Source organism: Trachemys scripta, chromosome 9, assembly GCF_013100865.1.
Source record: "Trachemys scripta elegans isolate TJP31775 chromosome 9, CAS_Tse_1.0, whole genome shotgun sequence".
In the NCBI taxonomy this organism is placed as follows: domain Eukaryota; kingdom Metazoa; phylum Chordata; order Testudines; family Emydidae; genus Trachemys; species Trachemys scripta.
The window spans coordinates 23,093,540-23,119,305 of NC_048306.1; the positions used below are offsets into that span (position 1 = coordinate 23,093,540).

At 46.4% G+C, this 25,766-nt stretch overlaps 1 protein-coding gene across 5 annotated transcripts in view; it reads right to left on the minus strand.

The window, feature by feature from the left end:
• Positions 1–25,766, minus strand: part of LOC117883093 (V-set and immunoglobulin domain-containing protein 4-like) — a 40,780-nt gene that overhangs the window by 7,489 nt on the left and 7,525 nt on the right. The window contains exons 1-6 of one of the 5 annotated variants that reach the window (XM_034782078.1): positions 20,878–20,977; positions 11,931–12,142; positions 6,886–7,242; positions 3,593–3,874; positions 3,182–3,259; positions 2,478–2,546 (exon numbers count right to left, since the gene is read on the minus strand). In XM_034782078.1, the coding sequence (XP_034637969.1) occupies positions 2,478–2,546; positions 3,182–3,259; positions 3,593–3,874; positions 6,886–7,242; positions 11,931–11,985 (841 nt within the window). In that variant the 5' untranslated portion in view covers positions 11,986–12,142; positions 20,878–20,977. Of the gene's footprint in view, positions 1–2,477; positions 2,547–3,181; positions 3,260–3,592; positions 3,875–6,885; positions 7,243–11,930; positions 12,143–20,877; positions 20,978–25,766 lie in introns of those variants that run through there. The other 4 variants (XM_034782079.1, XM_034782077.1, XM_034782075.1 and 1 more) reach the window with 4 other exon arrangements.

Consider the following 25,766-nt stretch of genomic DNA (forward strand, 5'->3'; position numbering starts at 1 on the left):
GAAAGGAGCATAAACACTGCCAAATTAAGTGTAAAAATGTAATAAGAAAAGCCAAAAAGGAGTTTGAAGAACAGCTAGCCAAAAACTCAAAAGGTAATAACAAAATGTTTTTTAAGTACATCAGAAGTAGGAAGGCTGCTAAACAACCAGTGGGGCCCCTGGATGATTGAGATACAAAAGGTTTCAGAATAGCAGCCGTGTTAGTCTGTATCCGCAAAAAGAAGAACAGGAGTACTTGTGGCACCTTAGAGACTAACAAATTTATTAGAGCATAAGCTTTCGTGGACTACAGCCCACTTCTTCGGATGCAGTGGGCTGTAGTCCACGAAAGCTTATGCTCTAATAAATTTGTTAGTCTCTAAGGTGCCACAAGTACTCCTGTTCTTCTTTTTGCGGATACAGACTAACACGGCTGCTATTCTGAAACCTTTTGTATCTCAATCATCCAGGGGCCCCACTGGTTGTTTAGCAGCCTTCCTACTTCTGATGTACTTAAAAAACATTTTGTTATTACCTTTTGAGTTTTTGGCTAGCTGTTCTTCAAACTCCTTTTTGGCTTTTCTTATTACATTTTTACACTTAATTTGGCAGTGTTTATGCTCCTTTCCATTTATCTCACTAGGATTTGACTTCCACTTTTTAAAAGATGCCTTTTTATCTCTCACTGCTTCTTTTACATGGTTGTTAAGCCACAGTTGCTCTTTCTTAGTTCTTTTACGGTGTTTTTTAATTTGGGGTATACATTTAAGTTGAGCCTCTATTATGGTGTCTTTGAAAAGTGTCCATGCAGCTTGCAGGGATTTCACTCTAGTCACTGTACCTTTTAATTTCTGTTTAACTAACCTCCTCATTTTTGCATAGTTCCACTTTCTGAAATTAAATGCCACAGTGTTGGGCTGCTGAGGTGTTCTTCCCACCACAGGAATGTTAAATGCTATTATATTATGGTCACTATTTCCAAGAGGTCCTATTATACTAGTTACCTCTTGGACCAGACCCTGCGCTCCACTCAGGACTAAATCAAGAATTGCCTCTCCCCTTGTGAGTTCCTGTACCAGCTGCTCCAAGAAGCAGTCATTTAAAGTATCGAGAAATTTTGTCCTGAGGTGACATGTACCCAGTCAATATGGGGATAATTGAAATCCCCCACTATTATTGAGTTCTTTATTTTGATAGCCTCTCTAATCTCCCTTAGCATTTCATCATCACTATCACTGTTCTGGTCAGGTGGTCGATAATAGATCCCTACTGTTATATTCTTATTAGAGCATGGAATTACTATCCATAGAGATTCTATGGAACATGTGGATTCATTTAATATTTTTACTTCATTTGATTCTACGTTTTCTTTCACATATAGTGTCTCTCCCTCCTCCCCCTCCTCCCCCGTTCTGTTCTGTCCTTCTGATATATTTTGTACCCCGGAATGATTGTGTCCCATTGATTGTCCCCACTCCACCAGGTTTCTGAGATGCCTATTAACACAAGGCACTCTAGTTCACCCATCTCATTGTTTAGACTTCTAGCATTTGTGTACAAGCTATTGAATGGACTATCTATACACACAGAGAAGCAGTGTGAAATTCTGGATTTTTTTATACCAACAGTTAATTTCCCTGCAACAAAATCTACTGCCAGGTGTCAGCGTAGAACCTCCAGCTTGACTCCTTGACTTCCCTGCCCGCTGCTCGAAAGGTCTCCCCTTTAGGGTGACCAGATCACCCAGGTCAAATATCGGGACGTGGGGGGGGGGGGGGGCAAAAAAAAAAAAGGTGGCAGAGCAAAAAAAACAACAACCCCTCCCCCCTTCCTCCACAAGCGCTGGAGAGAGGCCCCGGAGATGCAGGGGGAGCCCCATCCTGCTCGGGTCCCTCAGGGGAACAAACGGGGCTGGGCTGCCGATGCCTCCGCCCTGGGGCCGCCGCGGGATAGCACCAGCTGGGCAGCAGCCCAGACGTGACTGGCCAAGGGCTGGGCGCAGTGTGCGCGCTGCTGGGTCCCCGCAACAGGCCCGGGGGGTTTGGGCCCGGGCGCCAGAGCCGCAGCCGCCGAGCTTGGTCATCGGCTGCTTCCTCCCCCCGCGGCAGTGGGAGCTGCAGCAGCGGCTGCTCCCAAGTCCTGCTGCCCGGGGGGGGGGAGAACAGCCGCCACCTGGTCTCGCGGGCCGCCCCCCTACCGAGTCCTGCCTGCACTCGGGGCCAGGCTGGACTCTCACTCAGGCGCTCCTCCTGCATCTCCGGGGCCTTCCTCCAGCGCTTGTGCAGGGAGGAGGAATGGCGAGCCTGGGGAAGAGGCGGGGATTTGGGGAGGGAGCCAATGGGGGGAGGAGGGGGTGGAGTCGGGGCGGGAGGGGGGGCGGGGGCAAGCACTTCCGGGCTCGGGAGCATTTCCTTGTTTGTCCAGTGTCTCGACGTAACATCGGTCGGGACGCGGGACAAACAAGCAAATATCAGGTCTGGTCACCCTACTCCCCTTACCCGTTGTCACTTCATGCGTTTCTGGAACTTGCACGTCACTCCCAGTTGCCAATGCTGTCGTGATCAGATCTGCAAATCAAGCAAGGTTCAGGTGATCATAATGGTTTATGAGTCATTCAGCATCAGAAAGAAATCTGATTCTAGTCTATGAAGCAGCTGCAAGACTGGAGGGCATTTCCCTGTTTAGTCTAATAAGCCAGTGAAACAAATCCTTTAGAGCCAGTGCTGCCCATTTACCTGCCGGGGGACAGTCCCTTCTGGATAGAAAATGAAAGGCCCTGCTGTGATACCTTTGAGCCCCCCTAAACCACTGGGGTGATAGGGGCATGATTAATGCCTCTGATTAATTTACGCCGTACCAAATGGAGCTAAGGAAATCCATAACTCCCCTAGGCATGTCCCCAAGTGTTAGAATGGCTGCCATCCCATGGAGACTGTAACCAAGTAGTCCAGCAGCATGAGGACATGTCTCCCAAGGAGCAAGGGAGAGAGGAGCTGGAAGTCACCTATGGCAGCAGAGGTCATTTCCAGCAAGCCACGTGCCTCAGCAGCCTACAGACCATCTGCTAAAAACTGGCTGCAAATGAGTGGACATGTCACATAGTCATCTCCTCCTCTATATCATTCACATACAACCACAATGAAAATATCACTTCATGTCCAGTCTCCAAGCTGCTTCCGATTCAGTGCTGAGCAGGCCTCACCTCTTTCTGAGACAGGCTTGGCCGTGGTGTTCGCCTTGTTCTCAGACCTGGGTACTGTGGTTGCTGGTTTTGTGAGGTCTGTGAGAGAAATGACCACACATCAGATTCTGCTACTCCTTCAATTTACAAATTGGATAAATACAAAATCTTTAGGGGGAAGTTGGAAGCCTCCCATAATGCACTTTATTGCGCCATACGATACCACTGGAGGGTGCATGACATTTCTCTGACCCCAGCCAGTGAGCTGAGTGATCCTAAAGCATGCGGATTGACAGCCATTGTTGTTTTAACCTAGCGAGTGTCACTATAAATGTCTAATCCTTTTTAAAACCCTCTAAGCCATTTGCCTCATTATCATCCTGCAGCTGGGAGTGTCTCAGAGACCACCAAGCACTAGTTTGGGGCACTTACCCCTCACAGTCAGCTGCACTGCATCACTTTGCTGTATAACTTGTGAGCTTGCTTTGTTTTCTGCTTCACAGTAATATTTCCCCGTGTCAGACGTTCGCAGAGAATCAAACATGAGTACGGCGTGATTGCTCACATGCACTGCGTTTCCTCCTGGCTCTCCTTTGAACCAGCGGTAGATGATGGGTGGGGACCCATTGGCAGAGCAGGTCAGGCTTGTCCTAGCCCCTTTTGGTACAGTGAATCCCAGATTGCCTGGTCTGATGATGGGTTTAGTCACTGCAACTGAAAGAAAGAAGGAAAGGGATTTGGGTCAGTAGTTAAGAACTCCATAGCATTCATCACCACACAATTTTGACAGGGTTCCGTGCCCCCTTTTCTGGTTTATGTCCTACCTCCAGTCTCACATTTTGACCACTATGTTTTTGGAGCCGTCAGCCATTTTGAAAAAATATATTTTTTATGGGGAACATTAGGGGTGTGTGTGTGTGTTTTAACATGTTAAGGTTAAAAGAAAATAGGGTTTATTTACACATTCTTAGAGAAAAATATTTTTATAGGCATTTTTAAGTGGATTATCACCAAGTGATAAAGAAAGGAAAAATGTTAGAAAAGAGAGAGTTTTAAAACTGCAAAAAAGAGACATGTTAACAGGTCTTTTTAGAGAAAATAATTATGCATTTTTTTGAAAGAAAGGTATTAAATATATTAATTTAAAAAGAAAATATTGTTTATGCACTCATATTATTTTGCCATAAAGTCTGAAAAATAATTGTGTGCCTTTTGAAATAAAATACAGAACATGCATTTTTAGAGAAAATAAACAAGACACAAAGTGAGAGAGAACAGCTAAGAAAAGCAAAAGCATCTTAGCCAGTTACAGAAAAAGGAAAAATAAAGGGAGAGAGAAAGATGTAAAGCAGGGATGGGCAAACTTTTTGGCCCGAGGGCCACATCTGGGTATGGAAATTGTATGGCAGGCCATGAATACTCACAGTTCCTGGTCAATGAGAGCTGCGGGGGCGGCGCTTGGGGCAGGGGCAGTGTGTGGAGCCCCTTGGCTCCCCCTATGCATAGGAGCCAGAGGGGGCACATGCCGCTGCTTCCTGGAGCCGTGCGGAGCCACAGCATGTGTGGAGCAGGGCAAGCCCCGGACCTCGCTCCCCGTCAGGAGCTCAAGGGCCAGTTTAAAATGTATCAAGGGCTAGATGCAGCCCCCGGTTGTAGTTTGCCTACCTCTGATGTAAAGCATCAAGAAGGCCTCTGTCACTGAGCACATGGCAGAGAGAAGAGAAAACCATCTAACTCCTGCAGCTACCTCTAGACAAATGCCAACAATTCTGGGGAACAAGGTGGGTGAGGTAATATCTTTTAATGGATTGACTGCTGTTACTGAGAGAGACAAGCTTGTGAGCTACACAGATCTGGTCCCTTGAAATATGTGTTAACTACTCATGCTACACAATCTATTCCACCTTGTGTTTAGTTGTGACATTCTGAGTTAATTTCACAGACCTGAAGATGTTTAGAGGCTAAGATACTTTTGCTTTTTTGTGTTGTTCTCACTCACTTTGTGTCTTGTTTATCTTCTCTAATATACATGCTCTATTCTTTATTTCAAAAGACATACAATTATTTTTCACACCTTTTTTCAAAGGAACCTAAATGTATAAGCAATATTTTTTCCTAAAAACTAATATTTAATACCTTTATTTCTAAAAATGCATAAAATATTTTTCTCTGAAAAGATTTCAACATATTTAAGAGACTTTTCTCTTCTTTGCAATTTTAAAACTCTCTCTTTTTGGACACTTTTCCAAGAGAGTATAGCTGGGGTCTGCACCATCATAGGCATGAATTCCACCCTCTGGCTTGTTTTCCCCGCATTAGGGTGGGGCTAGTGCCAGTTAGGGTTGCCAACTTTCTACTTACACAAAACCAAACACCCTTGCCCTGCCCCTGCCCCACTTCCGAGGCCCCGCCCATGCCCTGCCCCTTCTCTGAAGCCCTGCCCCCGCTCACTCCATCCCCTCTCCCGCTGTTGCTCGCTCTCCCCACCCTCACTCACTCGCTCATTTTCACCGGGCTGCCTCAGGGGTCTGGGAGGGGGTGAGGGCTCCACCTGGGGTTGCTGGCTCCAGTGTGGGGCCAGAGATGAGGGATTTGGGGTGCAGGAGGGGGCTCCAGGCTGGGGGGTGGAACCAAGGGGTTCGGAGTATGGGAGGGGGCTCCCAACTGAGGCAGGGGGTTGGGGTGTGAGAGGAGGTATGGGCTCTGGGCTGGGGGTGCAGGTTCTGGGGTGTGGCCAGAAATTAGGGGTTCAGGGCATAGGCGTCGACTTCTGCTTGCACCGGTGGGTGCTTGACCCCCCTCTGCCCTTGGCCCTGCCCCAACTCCACCCATGCCCCGCCTCCTCCTGCCCCTGCCCACCCCCATCCCAACCCCTTCCCCAAAGTCCCCATCCCAACTTCGTCCCCTCCCTGCCCCTATTCCAACTCGTTCCCCAAATTCCCACCCTGGCCCCGCCTCCTCCCCTAAGCGCGCCACATTCCCGCTCCTCCCCCCTCTCTCCCAGAGCTTGCTACGCTGCCAAACAGCAGAGCACCCACTAATTTTTCCCCGTGGGTGCTCCAGCCCTGGGGCACCCATGGAGTCGGTGCCTATGGTTCAGGGTGCGGGAGGAGGCTCTGGGCTGGGACAGAGGGTTGGGGTATGGGGGGCAGGCTCCGGCTTGGGGTGCAGGCTCTGATGTGGGGCTGGGGATGAGGGATTTGGGGTGCAGGAGTGGGCTCCGGGCTGGGGGGTTTGGAGTGTGGGAGGGGGCTCTGGACTGGGGCAGGGGGTTGGGGTGTGGGAGGGTGGGAGGGCTGCGGCTGGAGGTGTGGGCTCTGGGATGGGGAAGGGGATGAGGGGTTTGGGATGCAGGAGGGTGCTCCAGGCTGGGATCGAGGGGTTTGGAGGGTGGGAGGGGGATCAGGTCTGGGGCTGGGGCAGGGGGTTGGGGCCTGGGAGGGGCGCAGGGGACAGTCAATGGCCCGCCAGGATCCCTTTTCGACCAGGTGTTCCAGTCAAAAACCGGACACCTGGTCACCCTAGCTGCCAGTTTAGTGAGGAAGAGGCATGGAGCTCGAGAATCCATGGAAAATGCTGGCCCCAACCCTGCGGATGTGAGGAGTCAGTGTGGCGTGGAAGCCCATCTGCATAACCCCATCCTCACCAGATCTAAAGCCAGCTCAGTCAAGTGCTTTATGACTGACAAATGCTACATAGGTGCAAGGGTTTATTACTGGATTTACCTTTAACAACCTTAACTGTAGTGGTTCTCTCCTTTGTCAGCAGGCTGTTGTTCTGGGCTCTCCAGGTGACTTTGCAAGTGTAGTGTCCACGGTCTGTTATTTCAAGCTTCTCAATTTCAAGAGAGACATCCCCTGGCCTGTATTTTGGGACGCTGACCCTACCTCTGTACAATGACAACATGATGTGATCACCAGAGCTATCCCTTCGAAAGACGGTGGCAAGGTTTTGATCTCGGTCCAGGGTCCAAATGACTGTTTGCTGCACAAAGTCCTGGGAAGGCACATAGACGCATGGCAAGGTGAGGGAACTCTTCCATGTCCCTTCAATGTCGTGGGTGCCAGTCAGTTCCAGGATGGCTGCAGAAAGCAGGAAATGAGGGGTGGAAATAAAAGAGGAAAGAATATCAGCAACACCAAATCATGCTGGATGCACCACCAAGTTGAGCTCACCAAGCCACAGACAGACAGTCACACCCGACAACCATCTTATATGTGCTGTTTGTTATTACCATCTGAATCAAGGACTGTCAGTCATACCATTGACTGCATCCAGGGGCCTGAACAATCCTTCCAGCTCCCTGGTTATTTTTGTTGCTCTTCTCTGAACTCTCTCCCATTTTCAATACCTTTCTGCTAAGGAGATGTAATAGATCTGAATGTAACATCCCAGCTGTGCTGACCACAGGTCCACAGAAAGGAGCACCATTACCTCCTTTTCCCAGGACTGTGGTTACATATTCATATTACCTCTAAGTACAATTGATTGTTTTGGATCTTTCAACTCCAAGGAGTTCCCTAGTTTTCTGCTTGGACATAGTGCCCCAATACGCTACCATGCAGGTTCCTTTCACAGCATGACTAGCCACTGCTCCTCCCACCCCTTCACGCACACCTGTCCATCATATATGGGAGGAAGGAGGGGAAAAAAGTCATCCCCACTGCTCTAATGCCTTTAGTGTATTTAGGGCCAAATTCTGTATTTAGTTACACCATGGGAAATCCAGACTGTAGTAGGTTTACTCTGCATTTACACCAGTATACCTGAGATGAGAACCTGCCCTTTTGTCTCAATATTCAATGTGGAACTTGGAAAACAGAGATGGAAAGTTTCCCAACTCTTAAAGTTTCCATTGGAGCATTTCCATTTGTTCTCAAATATTGACCAGAGTCTTGCAGTAGTTTTCCTTGAATATTGTGAAATTATTATCAACAGCTATGAATGTATTTTGAATTCTCTCAGCATTGGCCTTTTAATATCCTAATGTCCAGTGTCTAAGGCATTAAAGGCATAGAAGCCATCTGTGTTGTGCAAACAAAGTACCAAATAAATACAGTGCTCCAGCTCCTCGGCTGGTATAAATCTGTGTAGCCCTATTGAGACAAATGACTCTACTGAGATCAATGGAACTACACTGATTTACCACAGCTCAGCATCTGGCATTTTAATACATGCAGCAGAGGACTGTGAATACCCATGTCTAGGAATGGAAAATTATTGGAAAAACTAGAACAATTAGCAGAAGCAAGATTAAAAGGGAGAGTCTTGGTTATAATCTAGACCAGGGCAATATCGCTGAGAGTCATTATCAAGCTCTTGGGTACTAAACAGTTCTTTGGCCTGCATTATGTGAAAGTTGGCATCTGCCAACTCCTTATCATAGGTGACCACATCCCCATCATTGCCATGCCAATTAGCACTTCTTACCCGCTTGCTGGCAGTCTCCCCAGAGAGGCCAACATTGAACAACTCACAGATAGTGGATTCCCCTCTCATCCTACAAGTCACAGATGTCCCAGACCAACCGACATGACGGGGAGTATTCACGGAGTTTGGGCTGCAGGACATTACCAGTTATAACAAACCTCGGACATGCCGACATTAGAGATAACGTGCCTGGGCAGATGCAAAGACTGGGATGCATTCTTTGGGAACTATGTCTACTTCAATCATAAAGAAAGCCCTGGTGTCAGATTCAGAAAAGATTTGCTTTGAATAATGCAATTATGAGACTTGGAACTGAGGGGGGTAAATACAAATTTGGTCACACAAAGGCCAGATCTCTGACACTGATTTTCAGAAATGTTATGAAAAGTCTCCTAAACAGAACACATTGCAACACCAACAAAAAACCAACAAGAAAATACTCTAAACTTTGTCCAAAAAAATGACAAGAAGCAAACGAAGCACAGGGGCTAGCTGGATACAAATAGAAAACTTGAAAACAGGAAGTGGTGAGCACGGTAGCTCTAAATGGAACCTTTTCCAGCTGGGAAGAGCTTAACTTAAGAGTCAGCTTTGGGGGCTGTTCTTTTATTTATACTGGAGCAGAGTGAACTATATACAATATATTCCAAATGTTTTGAAAGTTCCAAGTTATCTTAGAAATGAAGAATGATACAGCTGGGCTCAAAGGGGGCTGGGCCTTTTAGGGGAGGCGGCTAGCAAAAAACAAATATGATTTAAGGAAGACAGAAGGAAAATAACCATGTTGGAACAGAAGAGCTGAAGTATAACGTATGTGCTGAATGGAACAGCCCTGCAGTATGCTCAGTAGTAGCTGGCAGTGTAATCTCCTCAGCTTGTGTGAGTTGAACAGGGTCAGATTTGGGAGAGCTCCAAGAAAAGTAGAGACTATATTGGGGATTTACAGAACAGTAACTTGGTCTTTTGCTCTTGGTAAAAAGGGACATGTTTTATATGAAAAAACTTTCATTGTTCTACCTACCTAGCTGTATTTTAAGGAACCTATGTGCTTTGCCCCAATCCTACCCCCTTTCTGGCAAAGTTAACTGGAAACTTAGAAACCTTTACTCCATATTTTATGGAGGGAATGGTTTAATGGTAAAACATAGTAGTCAAGGAAAACCAAGAAATGGTAGGTAAATTGTATAATGGCTGACAGGGGTCAGGCTGGAGACTCTTGCCTATATGCTCGGGGTCTTACTGATCGCCATATTTGGGGTCGGGAAGGAATTTTCCTCCAGGGCAGATTGGCTGAGCCTCTGGAGGTTTTTCGCCTTCCTCCGCAGCATAGGGCAGGGATCTCTAGCAGGAGGGTTTCTGCCGATTGAAGTCACCTAAAACAGGATTGGGGACTTCAACAGCAGAGTCCAGGGAAGGGGTAGGGACGGTTTTATGGCCTGCAGCATGCAGGGGGTCAGACCAGATGATCATAATGGTCCCTTCTGACCTTAAAGTCTATGAGTCTATGAGTCTATTTCCAGAGTGTGCACTGTTGCGTTGTGCTATTAAACAGCTGCAGTGTTTCAGCCCAGAGCTTGCTGCATTTTTCAGAGTGATACGATTACTATATCCCAAACGAGAGACTACTAGCTGTGATGAGATAAACAGAGCAAAAGAAACTGATGCTGAAACATTTCCGAACAGGAAATATTTCCTACCAGTGAGAGCTGTTTAACTGGGTTGTAGCTTCCCAAGGGAAATGATGGGGTTCGCATTGCTAGAGGGATTTAAAACTAAACTGGCCAAAACCACGGAGAACATTCCTCCATTGGTCAAAGGAATGGGCTAACTAACCTTCTAGAATAGTACAAATTTTCAAATCTTTTCATTTTCTGGACCATTCCATAAGAGTGGGACAATCTCTTTTAGACCCTCTCCCCTCCTCCTTTCCCGATCCCCCACCTTCCTAATGGCATAAAATTACTCCCTGAATCACTGGTCTCATACAGTGAACTGGGACAAGAATTCTTTGGGGCGGTCCAGATCTGCATCTGGTTTTCTTGGTTCATGGCCATCTTTGTAAGACGAATCCCAACCAGAGCACTGGATCGGAACTATGGGCAGGTTTGCATTTGGAGCCACAATTCTTATCTCATCTCCAAGTTCTGTGAATCTAGGCTCACTGTTCCAGTTTATCAGATATCCGTCCAAATTTCAGCCTCATAAATAGTCTGAGAACTGCTGCATCTCATTAGCAAGTGACTTCAGAATTTTCCTCAAAGTCCAGCTTTTACTTTTCACCCCCCTGGTCCCCTTTTCTGAAAGCCTCCTGTTACTTTTAACTCAGTTTAAAACAGAACTCCAAGTAAGCAACTGAAATAGGACATACATCTAAACTTCTACTTTTGCATCACTAACCAGGACTGGTGCCTTCCCCCACATTCTTTCCTAAAACATGGGAGTAACTCAGGGCTTCCACACTCACCTTTCAAATCAGTATCAACATCTCCCCCTAGGGTGACCAGACAGCAAGTGTGAAAAATCGGGACAATGGGTGGGGGGTAATAGGAGCCTATATAAGAAAAAGACCCACAAATAGGGACTATCCCTATAAAATCGGGACATCTGGTCACCCTATTTCCCCCTTATCTTGTTTTCCAAGTTCTTCCTAATGCAGTGCAGATTTACTGGTAAAATGTGAGCACATTTGAAACTGCAGCACTATATAAAATGACAGCTCAGATTCTGATCTCAATTACATGAGTGTAGCTAGCATAACAGAGTTACGGAGATCAGAGTCTGTCTGGAGGTAAGCCATGGGTGCAGCTATAGCCAGCATTGTAATTACAATACCCACCAGTACAATTCTGAAAAGTTGTTACGTTCCAAAAGAATGAACGTATTCCAGCCATACAATGAACTCTTCAGAAACTAAAATGCCAGAAAAGACGCTCTCCCAGTATTCTGAACAATCTTATTTTGTTCTAACTCTGGGCTAGAGTGACCAGATGTCCCGATTTTTGGGTCTTTTTCTCGTATAGGCTCCTATTACCCCCCACCCCCGTCCCGATTTTTCACACTTGCTGTCTGGTCACCCTACTCTGGGCACATTACAGCTGACAAATTGCTTAATACTGGGCTGTTTGTTACAATCTCAAAAACATCTCCCAGTTGTATGTGATGCAAAATGACTGTAAATGTGTATTAGCTGCAGAACTAAGGTTCTGGTTTTCACAGCATTTTTAATATTTATTCTTCCATCAACAACATATCTATACAAACAATCAACTAACACACACAGGCATGTCTGCACCTGTAGAGTAACTTTCTCTGAATATGAAAAGCATTTGCATTTACTCACCATTGCAGAAGATGAAGGAATTCACAAGTGCCACTAACCACATTAACTTTTCCATTCTTCACAGGACTGCAGCTACTTCTCTCTTATGCTGAACTCAGTGAGACAGACTTGCTCTGCCAGGATCAGAAGCCAAGTCAGCAATACTTCCTTTTCTTCACTTATATCATCTGGGATCTAGAGCTGCTGTTGCTGCTCCTCTCTTTTCCTTCCTTCTTTCACAAAAAATACAAGTTACATTTTACTGGCGGCTGAAGGTGTTGTGTGACTGTTCTACAGACAGGAGCGATCCTAATGGAGGATGGAATTAATAAGAAGATTCTAATAATCTTTTCTTTTCCATTTCATATTTATCTTGAGTCTATCTACCTTGCTTACCATTCACTTGTTTTTTTTTTCAACTAACTGCATCCTTTGAGTCTCTTTATAACTTGCTATTTTTTCTGCCTTCTTCTCTTTCATGTTTTCCATTCTTTTCTCGGGATATATATAACACACACACAAGAACGATGTTAAAAGAACATTTTTGAGGTTGAACAGTCAAACACTCCAAAGTTAGGAAGTACCTGAATTAAGGTTGTGCAACCTGAATTTGGCCTGCTTGACCATATTTATTATGATACAATCTTTAACTACATGAGCACATACTATTTTTCTGTAGAAGACCCAGCCTTATTCAGTGCACAGGATGGATGGTGCTCACTGAAAATTGTATTTTAGCCTTACTGTTCAATGTGTGGACACATCCCTTATTTACTGCACACTTGCAAACCCTGCTCTGAAGGCAGAATTATTGATTTTCTCCTGGGCTTTTCTATGGCACTTATCACAATCGTTTTGGAGTGCTTAATTAATACGCCTGTGATGAGGAACAGAGAGATTAAGGTCAAAAGAATCCACTAATTTTGGGTGCCCAATTTAAGACACCTAGGACTTGATTTTTCAAAGTCCTTAGCATTACATAGTATGTTCGATGTTCAAAGCACAGCTGCCATTGACTTCATTTACAGTGGTGAGTGCTCAGCACTTCTGCAAATGGGACCTCAGGTTATCAAGTCAGGCACTCAGAAAATGAGGAACACACAATTGGCAACCACCAGTGAAAAGTCTGGTTTAAATTACTTTCCTAGCATCACTCAGGAGCGCTGTGGCTGAGGCAGGCATAGAATCCTGTTCCCCAGGGCAGCATTTAATTATCTTAACCATGACCTGCTTCTTTCTCTTCCTGCAATCCCCGACCTTATTTACTACACACTTTCCAGCTTCCACCTTGCAGTTCTCTGACACTTTAGCTAATGAAGGAACTGATAGCGGTAGTATATTGTCATCCTTCACATGCACCAGAACTAAAAGAGAATGAGACACATACCTACTGGAAGAGTATCACAGCCGAGGAATGGGGTCCATTCCAGGCTCTGAAGAAGATGTGGTCTAGGGGGCATAGACTCTCCTGTCCATTCCCCTCAAGGTTGATCTCTTCTGCCCCATCACCTCCAATCTATCCCTGTCCCAGTCCTGTCTCTTCCCCCCTTCCCGTCTCCCTATCCCAGTCTCCCCATCCAACCAATCAACCACCTTCCCCCTCATCTCACAGTTCTCCCTCCAACTCTCAGTCACAGTTTCTTTCCCCTCCTCCAGTGCCAGTCTCCTTGTCCCAACGAACTCCTTCCCTTCCCCTCATAGGCTGTTCTTATTCTCTTTGCATTCAAATCGGACGGCTTCCTCCTCCAAGCTGCCTTGGCACCAACAAGGAGGTCATCGAAACCAACGGGGAGACAGGCTCCCTGCTCTCAGTTCCAGTTCTTGGACAAATCCTGACCCAGCCCACCTGGAAGCTACGATTACTGGAAAAGTAATTTACCCCATAGCTCTGGGCTGGAGTATGCTCAGTTGCTCTGTGGGGATGGTGCATGTACAGTCAGGTCACAGGTGGAAGCTGTGTGGGGATGGAGCATGCCTAGTCCGGTCAGCCCTGGGAGCTGAGAGAGACTCAAGCATGCTCAGGGAGGGCTGAATCTTTGGAGATTTTAGCTTCTAAAATAAAACAAGTCTCCACTGAGCATGTGCAAACTACAGTTGTTTTAAAGTTTATATATTGGCCAAATTTGATCAGATTTTTACAGCAACAGTCAGGGCCAGCTTTAGGCTGATTCCCCGGAATTGGGCCCTGCGCCTAAGCGGGCCCCGCGCCTAAGAGGGCCCCACGCCTTAGGCGCCTTTTTAATTTTTAAAAAATTTTTACTCACCCAGCGGTGGTCCACTCCGGGTCTTCGGCAGCATTTCGGCAGCGGGGGTTCCTTTAGTGCCACGGAAGACCTGGAGCCGAGTGAAGGACCCCCCCACCGCGAAGTGCCGCCGAAGACCCAGACCGCCACCGGGTATTCGAATCGGGCCCCACCGGTCCTAAAGCCGGCCCTGGCAACAGTAAAGGGCATATTCCTGACACAAAGGCCTCCTCCCTGCCAATTTTCAAGTCCCTGTGACAAAGCTGTTCAAAGAAGAGATTGACAGAATATTTTAATATGGGCAAAACAATGCATTTCCCCAATCCTTGTTCTCTGAAATGGCTGAACTGCTTTGGCTGAAATTTCCCCAAAATATTCCACCTGCTGCAGATGCTCAGCATAGAAAATTTGAGCCCAAACAGCAAATGTATAAGGAGCTGAAAACAGGTTTTAGAACGGGAAGTGAGGTACCTTAAAAACTGGTGGTGCTACCAGCCTAGCCTATAATACATGAATCATAGTGCAGGTGCAATGGCTTATAAAGGAAGCACTTATTGCATTGTTGATCTCATTCCTCTGCTTATTCCATTTTCCTGTTCATAGAAAGCAGTGTTACAGAACTGATAAAAAAAAAAGAAGCCACAATACGTTATGTGTATTCTTTTCATTGTAACTCACTATATGTCAGTGGTTCTCAAACTTTTGTACTGGTGACTCCTTTCACATAGCAAGCCTCTGAGTGTGAACCCCCCCCCATATAAATTAAAACCACTTTTTAATATATTTAATATATATTTGCCTCCATCATTATAAATGATGGAGGCAAAGCAGGCTTTGGGATGGAGGCTGACAGCTTGCAACCCCCCATGTAATAACCTCACGATCCCCTGAAGGGTCCCAACCCCCAGGTTGAGAACCCCTGCCATAGGTCATTCTAAATAGCAATAAGTCTGGAATAACAGCAGTAAAATATGTATTTCAGGCTGAACATCTGTTGAAACTTTTTTTTTTTTTAACAGAAAGTGGCATTTCTACTAAAGGGAAATTTTCACACACACACAAAAAAATCCATTTCCACCTCCAATTTTTTTGTGTTCAGCAACCAAACACATTGGTTTTTGGTTGCAGAAAACCCAAATATATTCCAAGAAAAAAATTCATTTGAATATTTTCCTTAGGAAAAAAAAAAAGAATTTCCCAGCCACTTCTGGTCTATACACAGATCATCAAATAGGATGCCATTAGAGCCCTTCTTACCAAGAACAGAGGATTGCCATATTATTTATGGGCATAAGAAACACAGGTATGTTGTCCCAGGATATACTAATGCAAACTTTATAGCAGCCCTACAACACCACGTTATGTTTTTTGCCAGTTTTATTGTTTGCCTTTGGTTCTTTGAGTCTTAATCTGTTTACCCCTATGAAGTACCTTCCTTTATGTATGATGTTCCTGGAGCCATTTGTGGTCCGTGTAGAGGGAGGGGTTTTTTTGCATGAATTAATTAGAATGTGAATACTATGTGGGATAGGGTCAAGGATGAGAGGGAGATGCATATGTTAATTTCAGTGTTCTTAGGCCAGGCGAGTGGGTGAATAAAGTGGTCAAATTATAATTAACCTGGGCAAACCTGTTTATTGTGGGAAGCCTTTGGCAGAGCAGGAAGGGAAAGTCGTCCTTTGGTCTAGATAGGTGATGGGAGATCCCACCACTATCATAATGGGTGGCACAGTCACATTGGCACACACTTCCTGGGGACTATCTATGCTGAAAATTCAGAAGAGGAGGAAGCATTGTGTGGGGGGTTTCGGTCATAGAAGGACAATCTGAATACAGCCTAGGGTGGCTATAAGTTTTCTTCTGGTCCTTTTTATAAGGCAGGTTAAGTGTTGATACTTGTGTGGGGGAGGCACCTTGGTAAAGGTTGTGGGTAACCTCTCATTTCCCTTGCTCCTTTATGGGAAAACTAATCACACAAGTTCTGCTTTTCCAAACCAACCTTGCTTTATAGAGCTGGAAGTAAGATTTTTAATTAGGGACTGGCTGAGGAGGCATATTTCATCCTAGGGGGGTAAAGCAAGTTGCTGGCAGCTATCGGAGAGCATTTTGAGCCAGGCTCATGTCCGGTCTCTGGTCACCTGTTGAAGCGGATTTGTCTGCACTGCCCTGGAAACAGGTGGTACTTTTCAGATTCCAGCAGGTGCCCTATCAGCCATTGCATCAGGTGCTGGGGTCACAGCGATTCTTTGGAAGCACCACGGGGCCTAGCTCCTATTCTGGAGAGCACTGTTTAAACAGGCACCAAGCATTCTGGGATGCAGAGGCGGTGGTTAGGGTGCAGATGACTGAAATGTGGGGTCATGTTCTAAAAAAGGATGAAAAATGCTGATGAAAAGGAAATTTGATTTGCGTTTCTAGCTTTCTGCTCTGGGCTTGCTCATACTTGGGTGTGTTCCTCCACTGCTTAGTAAGTACATCATGGGTTAGGATTGAGGGAAGTTCTATCCCTTCCTTTCCTCTTCTCTTGTGACACGGCTATGCTGAAAAGAGAAGAAGACGACTTTTGGCTCCACATCATTGCTGCTGGGAAGGAAAGAGACTTGTACTCTTAGTGAGGCAATTGTGGGTTTTAGTGACCCGCACCACACAGAACTGGGCAATTTTAGAAAACTGTCCCTTCGATTGTTAGTAAATAGCAGAAATGATTGCCCAGAGAAAGCTGAAATTCACCAGCCTCCCAACCGGATGCCTCTGCTGTGACTACAGTTATAGATACGTGCAGAGATAACAGAGAGGGAAAGATGTCTACAGCATCCAAAGTTATTTTTTGTTTTTACTAAAATCAAATTACAAAGTAACTACACAATCATTTGAACCCAACATTACAAGATTCCTTAATACTTGTAGGTAGGGTGACCAGATCGCAAGAGTGAAATATCAGGACACATTGGGCGAGCGGGGCGGGGGGAGGGGAGAGGACGACAATGACAGACACAGGTGCACAGAGCCATGAGAGGGGGCCCTAGGAAGCTGCGAGAGGGGTTCTACGGCCCCTTGCTGCAGCCCGCACCACAAGCCACAGGGCAAGGACACCTATTGAATTCAATGAGAATTTTGCATGTGAATTGATGTACCTAGTTCTGAGATTATAAAGCCAGAAGGGATCCGGTGATCACCTGGTCTCACTGCCTGTATAGCACAGACATAGAACTTTCCCAAAATAATTCCTAGAGGATAGCTTTTAGAAAAACACCATAACCCTTAGTATATTGTTAATTGTTAATTACTCTTACCATTGAAAAGATATGCCTTATATCTAGTCTGAATTTGTCTAGCTGCAACTTCCAACCGTTGGCTCATGCTCTACCTTTCTCTGCTAGACTGAAGTGCCCATTATTAACTATTTGTTCCCCATGTAGATACTTACAGTCTATAACCAAGTCACTTCTTAACCTTCTTTTTGTTAAGCTAAATAGATTAAGGTCCTTGAGTCGATCACTATAAGGCATGTTTTATCATCCTTTAATCAGTCTTGTGACTCTTCTCTGAACATTCTCCAATTTATCAATATCCTTCTTAAATTGTGCACACCAGAACTGGACACAGTATTCCAGCAGTGGTTGCACCAGTGCCAAATACAGAGATAAAATAACCTCTCTACTCCTGCTTGAGATTCCGATATTTAGGCATCTGGTCACCCTATTTCTGTATGCATTTCCCCAGGTTTTTTTGTAAAAATCAAAACTGAACTGCCCCAGAAATTCTGGCATGTGGAATCATCGTGAAACTCGCATGGCTCCAACCCTGCCGATGAACCTTTAGATCCACTGCACAGACTTCTGCCACTTGAGCTAATGGAGTAAGTGATGGCAGAGGCAGTAGGTTGTCATCCTATATGTGATAGATCAGCTCTATAGGGAGATGAGACACTTTTTTTGCCACTGGGTTTCACAGATATCTGCTGACAGAAGAGGAACTGTGAAACTCAGGAATCCTGGGTCTATTCCAGGCTCCTGAATGGAGTGGTCTCTAGTAGTCAAAGACCGTTCTTCCCCGTCCCCTCCAGTCTATGTCTATCCTATTGCTGTCTAACCCGTCCTCATCTGATTTCAACTGCCCCCCACTATCGCTCTGGATTCCTTGTCCCAGTTTCCTGGTCCTGTCTCACTCTCCTCTCTCCCCGCCCCCATCCCTCAGATAGGATGTTCGTTCCAGACTGGCAAAATTATAAGGCGTCCCAACATTTCAACACTTCCCATTCTAAATTTTCGGTTGCTTAACTATAGGCTGGCGCTGCCTACAACAAAGCATATTCAAAACCTCTGATTAAAGGGATTATAAGTGTAGCAACCTCCATCATAGCTAGTCACCAAAGATTGAACCCGAGCCATCCAGACTTAGAAGCATGAGCTTCTACTACTTGAGTTCAAGATATAACTCCCTTAGCTGGTAGCTATACAGTTATCCTCTAAAAATCCACCAAACACATGTTGGATAGTGAATTACAAAAGTGCCAAATATTAGTATTAGACCTGCAATACTTTTCACAATGAACATCAGCGGGGGATAAACTGGGAGTTTAAAAATATTTGGAAAACAATTTTAGAATAACATTCAGTGCTGTGGTTTAAAAGAAAAAAAAACTGTTAAAACTCATAACTCAGCAGTATTCAGTGTTTGAAAAAAAAAACAACTTTTAGGAGCTATGGGATACAAGTTAAGAATGTTGAAACAGGAAAATGTTATGCTTAGTTACCACTTGGGCAAGGCGGCGTGCTATGTAATACTTGCAAGATTTCACTGTAATGTTTTACAATATATAGCAGCGTAATGCTGATTCCATTGATATTGTTGAGCAATTCATGCTGATTTTATTTATTTCAGCCCACATCTTAATAGTTTTGAATACTATAGATCACAATTTTCAGCTCAGTTGGTCTGAACATGCAGAGCTTTAAAACTGCTATGCTCTAAACTGTATATTAACTACAATTTTGTAAACCTGCATGTCAGAGAACTGTGTGCCACTACTACTAAACAGTGGCACAAGGCTATCCAGTGTGAATCACAGAAATGTAGGACTGGAAGGGACATCAACAGATCATCTAGTCAAACTCCTGCACTGAGGCAGGAGTGAGTAATAACACCACTAGACCATCCTTGACAGGTGTTTGTCTAACCTCTTAAAAAACTCCAATGACTGCTATTCCATAACCTCTCTAGGTAGTTTGTCCAGTGCTTAACTACCTTTACAGTTAGGAAGTTTTTCCTAATGTCTAACCTAAATCTCCCTTGCTACAATTTAAGCCCATTGCTTCTTTTTCCTGCATGTCCTGAGTGGGATGGGGGTGAGTCCAGGCAGTGGGATTGGGGGGAGGGAGGTCGAGGAAGTCGGTGGGTGTGTGGGGATGGATCAGGTGAAGCAGGGTGGAGGAACTGACGGGGGACAGGACTGGGACTGGGGGAATCAGGGGGGCTGAGGGGGATGGGACAGGACTGGGATGGGGGGAGCAGGGTAGGGGCTGAGGGGAGCATGAATGGGACAGGGTAGAGAGCTGTGTAGAGTGGGGTGGGGCGGGGGAGGGTTGGGGGATTTGGGAGAGGGACAGGGTCTGGAGGGGATGAGACAGAGGGAAGCAGGACTAGAATGGGGGGAAGTTGAGGGGGTGGGACAGCAGGGGGAGCGATCGGGTGGGATGACGGGAGAGGCTGAAGAAGAGATCTGGGATGGGGCAGGGACTGAGGGCAGTGGGTTTGGGGTGGGAGGTACAGGGGGGGATTGCAGGGAAGGCTGAGGGAACAGGGTCAGGGTGGGGGCTGAGAGCAGTGGGTTGGGTCTACACTGGCACCTCTCAGCATTGCTGTGCCGGGCGGCAGACCTGCACCAGCGCTACCCTGGCAATGGAAGAATCCTCAGTGGAAAGGCAGACTTCATGACACAGACCCTCCTTGTCATTGCAAACCTGATGCTGCTCTGGTCAGTCGCTAGGCTCTTGTCACTTTCAGACCCATGCAGGGTATCTGGCTCTTTTTCAGTTCTCAGGTTAAGAAAAGCCTCTGCATTTTGTGAGGGCTTCAGCATTCACATTCCTACTTCACAAACTGTCTGCCTGACACATTGCTCCCAGGGCATTCATCTTTATTCATTATCGGCAGGTCCATCAGATTAATGAGCAACACAGGGGGAAGCAACACAATGGTGTCAAGGATTTTTAATTTTTCAAACCACTTTGGCCTCCACAGGGATAACAGCAAATCTGGACAGAGCAGATGGGTGTCAGGATGGGTTTGGGTATTTATTTATTTATTTATTTAAGTGAAAATGTTTGGGTCTGAGCAAAAGCTGCAAACTTCCCTGTGGAAACCTCTGCTGATCTTTTGCCCCAGGGGCTAACGACAGCCTGGAATCCGGGACAGATTTCCACATCCATGCAGGGTGAGATGATGGGGGGAGGGGAGGGACTGTGGGGGAGGCTGTTGGAACAGGGTCAGGGGGACTGAGGGCAGTGGATTGAGGGTGGGGGCACAGGGGACACTGCGGTGGAGGCAGAGGGAACAGAGTCAGGGGGACTGAGGGCAGTGGATTGAGGGTGGGGGGGCACAGGGGACACTGGGGGGGGGGCAGAGGGAACAGGGTCAGGGTGGGGGCTCAGGGCAATGAGTCTGAGGGGAGCCCTCCCCCAGAGGGACCTGCCAGGGGGCCAGGTGAGCCCAACAGTGCTTACCTGGAGTGGCTCCCAGGAAGCAGCCAGCAGGCAGGTCCCTCCCAGTCTCTCTGGCCCTTTCCTAGGGTCGGGTCGAGGGGAGGGGGGCGCGGGGGCTCTCTGCCCGGTGACCGCTGCCGGAGTCTACAGGCCCCGCCCCGCTGCAGCACACAGCAGAGCGAGACCTCCTCTGACGGGGGGCCCCGTGGGCTGGCTCCGCCGCGCCGGGAGCTCAGCTGCGCGCTGCCCCAGGGCCCAGGGAGGGAAGGTGAGTGGCGCCAGCGGCGCCTGCTTGCCGCGGTCTCCCTCATATAGGGTGACCAGATGTCCCAACCAATGTAAGGTCGGGACGCGGGACAAGTCCCCTAAAATCGGGACTGTCCCGATAATATCGGGACGTCTGGTCACCCTACTTGCAGGCAAAGTCAATCATTAGTGTCTGATGTTCAAATTCACACAGCATCTCAGATTATCTTGGTACATTAATATTTTTATGATGATGGTCCCACTCAAGATAGTAATTCCATCGTGCTAGTTGCTGTATAAACATATACAAATATAGTCTTTGGGAAGATTTATGACAGGTTCCCCATTCAATTAAATAGGTATTTTGGTCACTTATAAATAGGATAATAAATGATTAATAGATGCTCTTACCATGTTATAGACAGGAATAATATGTGCCATAGCTGGCTATAAACACATCAGTAAAAGGCATTGCAGATGGTTAGCAATCATAGCTATGGACAATCTATTGACCTGTTGGGTGCTATAACAAACGATGAACCATTTGTTAAAACATCTTTTAATAATTTATTATGCCTTTATAAGCTATTTATAAATATACCCTTTGTGACGTTGCACTCCATATGTTTATGGAAATATGCTTATGAGTGTGAATATAATGTAACTGAAATATGCTTTATGCAAAAGGTCTCTTGTAAGGTATCATTACAAAGCTTATAATCTACTGAGTGTGTTCATCCTATTTGTATGTATGTATCATTCTTGTATCTAAAACTAGAAATATGAAGTATTACTCTGAAGTCCTATTGTAATTATGCAAAGTGTGGGCCATTAATGGTGATTTAGAATCTTGATGGCTCCCATTGACTAGGACAATTGGTTGTAAATGGCTCTGTTTACTTGCAAGCCTTTCTGCATTTGTGTGAGTCAGGCCAGGAAGAATGGAGGCTTGGAGTCTCACAGGCCATGTAACCATATCACCTGGTACTGGAATCCATCTTAAACCTGTTGTCTTTCCATTTAGAAGGAGGGGTGGGGACCCAGAGAGACAAAAGATTCCCGCCTTGTGCTAAAGCTATAAAAGCGGGTGGAACAGAACAAGGGAGGCTGCCAGTCATGAGAAATCCCCTAGTTCAGTGGTTCTCAAACTAGGGCTGTCGCTTGTTCAGGGAAAGCTGCTGGCGGGCCGGGCCGGTTTGTTTACCTGCCATGTCTGCAGGTTCGGCCGATCAAGGCTCCCACTGGCCGCAGTTCGCCGCTCCAGACCAATGGGGACTGCAGGAAGCGGCACAGCCAAGGGATGTGCTGGCCGCCCTTCCTGCAGCCCCCATTGGCCTGGAGTGGCGAACCGCGGCCAGTGGGAGCCGCTATCGGCCAAACCTGTGGATGCGGCGGGTAAACAAACCAGCCCGGCCTGCCAGGGGCTTTCCCTGAACAAGCGGCAGCCCTAGTTTGAGAACCACTGCCCTAGTTACTTCCTGAGCTGGAACTAACGAGGACTGTACAAGGGGAAAGGATTGGGCCTAGACTAAGAAGGAGTCTAGTCTGTGAAAGAAGCTTGTTGGAACATCTTTGAGGGTGAGATTTACCTGTATTCAGTTTCTTAACGTATTAGGTTTAGATTTGCGTGTTTTGTTTTATTTTGCTTGGTGACTTTGTGCTGTCTGTTACTACTTGAAACCACTAAATCCTACTTTTTATACTTAATAAAATCACTCTCTTTTATTAATTAACCCAGCGTAAGTCATTAATACCTGCAGGAGCAAACAGCTGTGCATATCTCTCTGTCAGTGTTATAGAGGGTGGACAATTCATGAGTTTACCCTGTATAAGCTTTATACAGAGTAAAATGGATTTATTTGGGGTTTGGATCCCATTGGGAACCGGGTGTTGGGATGCTGGAGATAGGTAACCTGCTGAGTGGTTTTCAGTTAAAGCCTGCAGCTTTGGGGGCATGGTTCAGACCTGGGTCTGTGTTGCAGCAGGCTAGTGTGTCTGGCTCAACAAGGCAGGGATCTGGAGTCCCAAGCCATCAGGGAAAACGGGCTCAGAGGTAATTTCAGCACATCAGGTGACAGTCCCAAGGGGGTCTCTGTGACCAAACCCATCACACCCTTAATATAAAGTGTGACCAGCACCATCCTGTCCTACTACTTGTGACAATTGTAGGGGTAAGGTCAGTGCCCTCAGTTCTTGTCTAGTGGGAGAGGGCTCAATAATCTGCACCCCCCTGGCTTGCCTGGATGGAAAGCGAGCAGAGAACAGTAGCCATCTATCATCCAACCCTTGCATTCCTTAGGCAATCTCTCACTGATTACATTGGGGTGTTTGGGGTCTACAGGGAATTCAGGATAATGTCCTGCTGTACACAAAACCAGGAGCTGCTGGAGTAAAGTTGGCTCTTTTCAGTTGGGGTTAGAGGGTTAACCAAAGTGTAATGTACCATAATTCAGACCCTGCCACAAACTGTCTGCCTGGCATCATTATTAAGTGGTCTTCACTAAAGCAGAGCTCAGACTGGTCACTGAAAATATGGTGAACTACAAACAATGGATCAGTCCAACTCAGTGCAGGATGGCGAGAGCCAATGGGACATTTTTCTTCTCTGAAAATCAACCATTTGGTGAGAGCAGCTGAGGCCTATTCCTCCCATTTTGATCATCTGGAGGAATGTGCTTATTCAGAAGCACCACACTTGGACCATTGCGTTTGGTTTAACTTAATGATACGTGGAGTTCAGTTTAAAATTTGATCCTTCGGTGCACCGGGACCCAGAGGGAGGAGCTGTGTATATTGCGTGGTATGGCGTAGGTGAGCTTGTGCAAGGTTCCAGACTGATGGTCCTGGAGACTGAAATCCTCTGTGTACCTACAGAAAACATCATAGACAGCTGAACTGCAGCATTCTCTCACACTCAGAGGTGAAAGTGGGCCAGTGCAGCATACTGGTAAGAAGTGGCTGCCGGTACCGGCCTGTATGCAGCCGAGGTTAAAGCACTGCCACGGCGCTTTAACATCACTGCCCCTTTTGCCACCAGCCACTCCAGCCCCGTCGGCAGCCCTGCCAGTAGGGACCCTAACACAGCAGTGGCCGGAGCCCTGGGCCCTTTAAATTGTCACCAGAGCCCCGGCCGGTGCAGGCTGGGCAGTGCAGAAGGGCTGGCTGGGGGAGGCTGACCCCAGCCCCGCCCCTTCCACCTAAGGCCCCGCCCCTTCTGGGGGCCTTGAGCCAGACCCCCGTACCAGTAAGTCTTTTATTTTACTTTCACCCCTGCTCACACTGCACCCAGGCCAGTGTGCCTAAAGCCTGACTTAGAGGGGGAGCTGCACAACCCCTTCCCTTCTTAACCTCTCTGCTGAATGAACTGAACTGGAGTGGTGGTTTTTAATCACACAGACAATGGCCTGCTACCAACTGGACCACTTGAAATAGAGTCACAAAGCAATAACACTATAGCTGAGTGATCAGTCCTCATCTTCAAAGGAAACCTGCACACACACATTCAAAAGATGAGCCTGGGAGCCTAAAGTCATAACTTTGCTAGACACAAAAAAATGATAGACTGAAGAGAGACACTGGATTTATGGCTTATTACAGCAGTCTGTAGCCCACTAACAATCCCTCCCAGCTGCTTCCCCCTCCCTTTCCTCTCTGTGACTGGAGGAGTATTAACAAGCCACTGCACCTTGAATGATCCCTTGAAATACGTGTTAACTACTTATACTAAACAATCTGTTCCATCTTGTAGTTAGCTGTGACTCTAAGTTTCCTAGACCCGAAGAACAGTTCTGTGTAAGCTCAGAAGCTTGTCTCTCTCACCAACAAAAGTTGGTTCAATAAAAGATATTACCTCACCTACTTTGTCTCTCTAATATGCTGGGACTGACACCGCTACAACACCATTGCATACAACGTCTGCATTTCAGTTATTTCCAAATCAATGGGAACCAAAATGCTGTTATCTGGGGGAAGCTTGCTGTGCCACTCGCTGGGTGGGATTGCATCTGTCTCTTAACAGGATTTGATTCGCACTAGGCCTCAGATGAGGAGGTGAACCTGTTGTTGCTTTGGAGGATTTCTGCCCACTGATCCCAATTATCAAACAGGCTAGCTCTTTTCCACACCTTTTTGGAGCAGAGGGTGTTGTCTGGGATTCTCTGCTCAGTATCCCCCTGGTTCCCTTTTATTGAACCTTTGTTCTCACTCTCCATTTCCATGTTCATCGCTGTGTCTTTGTGGCTCCGCCCCATTCCTGAAGGGGGTGCCATTGCTGCTGCTGTGATGGAGCTCCTTCACAAAGCTCTTTTAAAAAAATAATAATAGGTCTGCACCTTGCCCCAAAGTGACTCCAGAAACCGGGACACTGACTGGAATTGCAAAAACATGAGCATGCAACACCTTCCTGTAAGCTTTCAACACTTCAGAAATTATCACATGGCAATACATTGCCCAGTCATGATTTTCAGCTGCCCACTGGAAAACCCTGCAGTCCGATTGTGTTTTGCAATATCACTGTAATGTGTTATTTTGTCCCTTACATGACCACCATGCAAATAATTCACCATTAAATTAGGAAAACAACAAAGAGTCTGGTGGCACCTTAAAGACTAACAGATTTATTTGGGCATAAGCTTTCGTGAGTAAAAACCTCACTTCTTCGGATG